At 42.5% G+C, this 7590-nt stretch overlaps 1 protein-coding gene across 1 annotated transcript; it reads right to left on the bottom strand.

The window, feature by feature from the left end:
* Positions 1-446: 446 nt before the first annotated feature.
* C7H2orf69 (chromosome 7 C2orf69 homolog) lies at positions 447-5801 on the bottom strand. Its single transcript, XM_033064134.1, has 2 exons — positions 5514-5801; positions 447-3888 (listed from the first exon to the last, which is right to left on the bottom strand). The coding sequence occupies exons 1-2, from the start codon at positions 5799-5801 to the stop codon at positions 3049-3051; spliced, it is 1128 nt and encodes a 375-aa protein (XP_032920025.1). The 3' UTR covers positions 447-3048.
* Positions 5802-7590: the final 1789 nt, after the last annotated feature.

Below are 7590 nucleotides of genomic sequence, written 5' to 3'. Positions count from 1 at the left end.
GTTAGCATGTCTCCAAATCTGAAGACTGTCTTGTCTATTGTAGAGAAACAGGCATGTAATACAAAGAACACCAGTCATTACTAGGTTGTACTAAGGACTGTGTCATGTTGCTCACTCCATTAAAAAACAGAAGTGTCTTGAACTACCCCACTATAAGCAGACAGCCACCAAACTTTAGGCATTTACTTCTAAGCTTATTAAAAACTGCCTTTACAGTTAATGTTCAAAAATGGGCATATGCAAACTATGACCCATTTTCACCCTATCACAGAAATGTCCCACCCTTGGCTGCTTCATGCCAACTTTCCTGTGATTGTGAGATGCCAGTAAGCTGTTTTAAAATTATGGATGCTGACTACACAAACACAAATCCTCCTTGAAGAAAAGTTACCAAATAAATCTGATTTTTTAAACTAGGTCTCCACAAACAACTGATAAAAGCTTAATCCACAAAACTGCACATTCCTTGTTTAATGGTTTTATACTCACATCAAAGTGTTTTCACCCATTAGAAATAGTTTATTTTCTACATAGTTAGCAAAATTTATTTTTAGCATGCATTGTAGTGAATGACAGAGGCACATTCCAACAGAGTACTACAGCTGTTTAAAGAATGAAAAACAACCAGTCAGTTTTCCCTCCACAACAGGAGGTCTCATAACAAGATTAGTTTTACAACAAAGTGCCTATTCTTCAAAGTAATGCAGCAACACTTAAGCCTATTTAACAGTTATTGTAGGCAGCCTCCATCAAACAGGTTAGTATTATTTTCATAGGACAGCCATCCAGAAACTTTTGAAGGCAATGTCAATATTTTAATAGCTATTTCCAAAAGCTTGCAACAACGTAGTCCTGTTGTTTTGGCAGGCATAGAATTGTTTAGAAATTGGTCTCTGATCTGCAGTGTTATTGGATTGACCAAATGTTAGCACATCCAACTTAGCCTAGTCAATCTGAAACGGAGGGAGCAAAAGCAATAGAATATTCTGGGGTTTTTGTTGGTTTACTTCTGAAAATTTTATTTTGTAAGTGGATGGTTAAACATATTTCAAGCCATTTGCAGGCTTTCTTTAAAGCCACTTCTTTAGGTGAGCCATATTTCCTTTACAGAAAAAAGTCCTCACATATGCTGCAAATGTTATCAAAAGGACCAAAAAGGGGGGAAAATATTCCTTGAGACACATTTTAAAGTTGTTATAAGCCTCTTAAGATGGTAATCAACAAATAGGATTGAACAAAATCTCCAAGAAACAGCCTAGAATAAAAAGCAGATGGAACTAAATTTCAGGTTCTTCAGAGTTTGTTTGCATGTTGCACTTTTCTCCATCAATTAAAATAGATTTCTTTGATGAGCTAGGTATATGAATCTAATTATTAGTAATAGAGTTCTCTTTCAAATTGTAAGAAGCAGGCTGTATGCATAATCATTTATATCTTTCATATTTTGAGTGTTAAGAAAATTTTATTATGAGTACAATACACTTTTCTCATTGTTCAGTGATTTCCGCCAAAAGTTTTCTGCATGGAACCTTGTAAGTTTTAATGATGCCACCAGAAGAAAGATCACCCAGGACTTGCCTTCCACAGTGTAAGAGTCACAGGAAACGAGGAGCAGGGCAGAGATTCATTAAACCATCAAACACAGAACCAAAGTTGACTGAAATGCCGTTTTTCAGAACTTAGCCACAATTGTTTGTGTAATCTTCACAGTGTTTTTCTAACTTGCTTTTGTATTCCTATACATCCAGGAAATCCAAAACCATTTGGAGTTATTGGTTCATTGTTAATAGCTGCAGTTGTCTTTAAGAATGATACTAAGCTTTGTAGATAAACAGGAAGTTACTTGCAATGTTATTAATACCATCATTGTTCATCTTCCAGTATTTCTTAAGAATACTCAGGTTTGGTGTCTGAACCAGATTACATCTTTTGTATCAAATCTGGCTGGCTTTCTATTTAATTAGAGGTTGTTTTTTTCTGTAGGAAAAATTAGGCTCCAAAAATAAGATTTTTGGATGGCTCTAGAAGCAACTACTGCTATACATTTAAAGGAGATAAAAGATTTTAAAACAGGCATTTTGAAAGAGCTACAGTCAACACAATGTGAATTATTTTATGCAACTTGTAATAGATTATGTGCTTATGGCTCAATTTAGAGCAACATCAATGCAGCAGTTACCAAGAGAAACCTTGCCACCCCAAGGTAGGGATGGCACCTCTTGGTGTGACAATAAAGGTGTAACTGCTGGTCCTTACAGAAGTTAGCAAAGCAGCAGCAAGGCATGTTGAAACAGGAGCAAGCTGCGCTCTAATCAACATTCTTGGTTACTTAACATAGTGACATGAAAATTTTCAAGCCTCCAGGTGAAATGGCTGTTCACTAGCAGATACTGCTCAATTAATTAATCAAACTTCAGAGTGACAAAAATGGCAAGGCGCACATAAGGAAGAGAAATGCATTGGCACTATTATTCCAAAGGTAAGTATTTGTGAGTTTGTTTCAAACAGGAGAGATGTTACAAAACTGGGAGATTTAATTACCTAGTAAAACAGGTCTCAGCAAAATGTATAACTAACATTCTTCTTACCATCAATTTCCTTAAGCCAAAAAATTAACCTTACATCTGGTATTCACAAAGACCAATAGTTTTAACCCTGGAATCCACTCAGCTGAAGTATCTACACATCTGAAATTCTGAAGCACTTTAAAGTCCTATTAAATGCAGTATATGATATTAGACATCCAGGACTAAAAATTCTGCTAACAGTTTAAGAATAAACATTCACATATAACAAAAAAAACATGTATAGGATTGTTCTTCATAACACTTTTTTCCCAGGAAACAAAAAACAACATCTGTTATAGTTATGGGGTCCCAATATGCCTTTTTTAAGCTACAGAAATTTATATATAGTATCTATTAGCAACACAGAACTGATTTAGTATTCTGTTTAGAAAGTATCTGATCAAAGCTGAAAATCTAGATGACAACATTTACAATGTTAAAGTGCTTCTACAAAGAATATACTGTTCATACACACACAGTCTCAAAATACTTCATGAACTCTGAAATGGTTGTCTAAGGAGGGAACTTCATCAGCAAAATGCAGTTGATCATTTATTTCCACACCAAATTCTTCAAGTACCTGTACAAATTTCTCATGCTCTTTCCCAATCCATGACCTCATTGTGTCAAACACTTGGTACGGTGTAACGTGAGCATGAACTTCAATTCCTGTCTCTGCAAGTTCTTTCAGCATTTCAGGGTAAGTAACCCAAGTGTTGCTTCCTCCCGAGTGACCACCATCAAGCCAGTAAATTGCTTTTATGTTTTTTAAGAAGGCATTTGTATTCTTGTCTTTTTTTGCTTCCTTCAGCTCATAAAGCAGCTGGTTCAAAACCACACAACCTTTACTGAAGCCAATCAGAGTAAACGATGCTGCACCTACAGCAGATGGTACCATGAAGTTCACAGCAGAATTATTAGAGCATTCACAATCTCTCTCCCTTTCTTTGGACGAGCAGCCATTTGTTGTAGGAACAGACTGCGGCTGTGATTTACAAGCAGCTATTTTTGCATCCTTGCTGACACCATGCACACTTTTCTGGGACAGCAGAATATTCTGAGAGAGTCTGAATGCATTAACTAGCAAAGCATGGAGATGCTTGAAAGCTCCAAAGTCAGTGCTGTGCTCTGGTGCTCCAAACATGTTACTTGTCACAAAATTGTCATAACAACTGAATTTGTGCAGGTGCATTCGAGAACATTTTATGACCCAAATAAAGCTATTGGGGAACCGGCGAGCAAGTATGGTAGCAACATTTTCAAAACTCCAGTGCTCCCACTGAAAATTTTCTGGGTGGCAAGACATGATGTCATGATAGTTCTGAAAAATTAAAAAAAAATAGAAAAGATGTATTACTACATTGTGAAAATACTCAGCTCCAATGTACTCATATTTATAAGAAAGGACTGTAAAAGAAAAACATGCATTAGAGGCTCTTACTTTTTAGGTTTGCAGAACAAGAAAAACATGAAAGAAACTGATATCTTTTGATTTGCTTACTTTTTTTTTAACCACATATTGTTAATACTGCCAAGATCAATACAATAAAATCAGCACATGCAAATATTCATAGTTTTTGTTGACTTCACACAAAAAGAAAATTAAAATATTATTCAATTTAGTATGATACAGAATACATAATTTTACTGTATTACCTCCATCTACAGAAATACTGATTATCTTATTACAAAACAAAAACAGACAAAACTTTGCAGCAAGTTTTCTGGATTTTATACAGAAACAAAAATATCCCTTCTCATTCAGCTGTAGGAAATTTTTATTCACATCTATAGAAGGCAGAGATGGAAAGAAATGAACCTCCAAGACATGAATGAACCTCATGTCTGAAATCTTAATGGCAAAGAATGCTAGTTCATTAATTTTACTAAGGAATAATGAAGCCATATGCAAGAATGGCAATCAGACTAGTCTTCACAGGCCATCCTAATTTCCTTAAAATAAAAAATTCTGCATCTTTACCTGACATAAGGGAAAACCTTTTCCCTTGAAGAAGAAGGCTCTACCCCTGCTTTTGAGAAGCAGCAATGACAACTGAGATTAGCTGGCTACCAGATCACGTTATGTTAGAGAAGTTGACCACATGCTCGGGACAGCACTTCAGAGTCGCTGCAATTTCCTGCCAGCTCAACAGACCACAAGTGCCTTCTCAGGACAGGCTGAGAAAGCATCAGTGCCTGTCAAATTCCCAAAGGACGGTGTCTAGGATGTCCATACACCTGCATAGAGACACGATGCTCTGCCTGAGGAGGACAAACAGGCACCTGTCTTATCTCCACTGCCACTCCCTGCCAGCGTTCAGACACTGCCACCCCTGTCACAAGTGTCACCCTCAGGCAGTGCTACAGGGCTGAAGTGAGTCCAGACAAGGAGCTAGTGAAGAAGGGGCTGGAGCACGAGTCCTGTGAGGAGCAGTGAGGGCGCTGGGGTGTCCAGCCCGGAGAAGAGCAGGCTCAGGGGGAGCCCTTATCGCTCTCTACAAATCCCTGGAAGGAGCTGGAGCCAGATGGGGTCGGTCTTTTCTCCCGGGCGACAGGAGGACATAGTTTTAGGTTGTGCCACGGGAAGTTTACGTTGGACATTAGGAAGCACCCTTCACAGAAAGGGTGATTAAATTTTGGAATGGATTGCCCCGGAGGTGGCGGAGTCACCGTTCCTGGAGGTGTTGAAGTCAAGACACTCAGCCTCACGGTCTAGTTGACTCCGTAATCTCCAACCTAAGTGATTCTGCGAAGACCGCTCTCTATCCTCCCCTCCCCTAGTGCTCCAGCTCAGCTTTCCGAGGGCCCGTCCCCGCTCCCCGTGCCGGCCGTGAGGGGCAGCGAGACGCTCCGCCGGCCGCGGCGGGAGCCGGCCAGTGCCCGCCCGCGCAGCCCTTCAGGCAGTCCCTCCGCCGCCGGGCCCCCAGCGCTCGCCGCCCGCCGTACCTGCACGTCCCCCGGGAAGTACACGACGTGGTGCTGCGGTGCTGGGGCCGGGCCGCGCGGGGCCGGCGGCGGCAGCAGCAGCAGCTCGTTGGTGCGGTGCGGCTCGGCGCCCGGCACCTCGGGCAGCCGCAGCCACGGCGGGTTCAGCCGCGCCGCGGAGACACCGCCGCCCGCAGGCCCCGCCGGCGCCCCGCAGAGACTCATGGCGCTGCCCAGGCACAGCGCGGCGGGGCCGGCGAGCCCCCGCAGCAGCGCGGCGGCGGCGGCCGAACCGCAGCGCCGGCTCATGGGAGCGCCGCTCCGCGCCCCGCGCACCTCGCGCCGCGCCTGCGCACAGCCCACGCCCCGCCCCCCGCGCGTAGCCCCGCCCCCTGGAGAGGGAGCCGGCAGGGGGCGTCGCACGTGTGCCCGCCCCGCTATGACGTCACTGGGCCGTTCAAAAGGGGCGGCGGGAGGCGCGGGGCCGTGAGGGAGCAGGTGCGCTCGTGTCGCTGCCGGCCGGGCCCGAGCTCCCGGATCCTGAGGGGAGCCGGGTCACGAGCGGCCGTGGGATGGGGCAGCACAACCCCGCAGTGTGCCTGTAACACCTGCAGCACTAGGAGGGATTTAGCGCTCCACCTGGAGCAGTTAATTGCCAAACTAGAAGGTAATGTGTCTTGGCTTGTCTCCTAAAGCTGGTCGTAAAAAAAAAAAAGCAAATAAGAAGCTTTGAAATACTGGCTTTGGTTGCACTAGGCGTACTGCATTGGACGAAAAGCTTTCACGTGTACTGGTGAGGCCTCTGTGTTTTACACGGCAAGCAAAGCAAGGAAACAGCCTTTAGTTTATTTCTAAGCATTGAGGGTTCCTTTTTCTAAAATTTTCATGTTTTACATGTTTATTTATTCTCTTATTCTGTCTTCCTAGTCCTCTTAAAGACACTTGTATGCAAGCCTGGAAAACTACCAAATCCCAAGCCTGTCTCCCATTAGCCGAGCCACTCAAGAAAGGAGAGCTAATTGAACACTGATTGCTTAATCGAGTAATCAAATTATTGGCTGGCTCCTTCTTGTTGGAAAATCCAACAAATTAAAGGAAATATGGTGCCAGTAAGTGTCTTTGTTAGTGGGTTGGCTTATTTTTTTGATGTGTGAGTTCTGGTCTGCATGTCTGTGTGTGGACTGCCCATGGAGGTTCAGTATGTGCTGTTCACAGGAATAGCAGAGATTAATTAAGTTTTATTGTGATTTAAGTTTGCTACGTTTTTGATTAAAGTAGGTTTTTTTTTAAGCTTAACGCTTCTATTTTTTTGTATGAAAATTATCTTTGGTATGGTTAGTTTTTATCTCAAAGCCTAGGATAAAATCCAGTTTTTTGTCACCGGAAGATGGCGCTGTGCGGCGCGGTTTGAAGAGTCAGAACAGCCAGAAACATTCAGGTGCTCACTTTGGGATTGTCCCTGGCACATCCTCTTTCCCCGGGTTTAAAGTTTTGAGATGTTGTTGTAGAATGTTTTTTAGCTTTTTGTCTGTGAGCATGCCCTAAGGCTGTGATCCGAGTGGACACTATCTGGTTTTACCACTTAAAATAGAAATCACCAATTTATTCCTACTCTCAAGAAGATCTGAGAAATCTTCTGTGACATATCAATTTTAATAGAGACCAATTGCACTGAGCTTGCTTCCAATTTTTGTCATGTGGCTATTGCAATATGTAAGTAGATTTAATAACTGAGTGTATTAATCCTTACATGTCACCAATGGAGGCATGAAATACTGTATTTTTAAGAGGCCGTTGTCAGCCTTCGTGTTTGTACTTTTCTCTGTGGTGCCTCATGTCTCCATTCTTCTATTTCCTTATTCTTTGCTTGCTATCTTCTCTATTTAAAAGGAAAGACCTTTTCTTTTTAGGTGCCCCTTCTCTTACCACATCTGCTCTTCTTTCCCCACAGAACCCCTCACAGTTCTCATATACCAGATCAGTCATGGGCTGACCCCTGAGTTGCCAGTAAAACAGCCTGTCCTGCATGTGCTGTTCCCTACTCCTTTTTCCCTCCTTCTGTAGGTTGGATAGGGAAGTGAAGTGTGTAGTATTTATT

Source organism: Catharus ustulatus, chromosome 7, assembly GCF_009819885.2.
Source record: "Catharus ustulatus isolate bCatUst1 chromosome 7, bCatUst1.pri.v2, whole genome shotgun sequence".
Classification (NCBI taxonomy): Eukaryota; Metazoa; Chordata; class Aves; order Passeriformes; family Turdidae; genus Catharus; species Catharus ustulatus.
The sequence above is the reverse complement of the archived record's forward strand: the minus strand, read 5'-3'. Positions and strand labels throughout refer to the sequence as shown.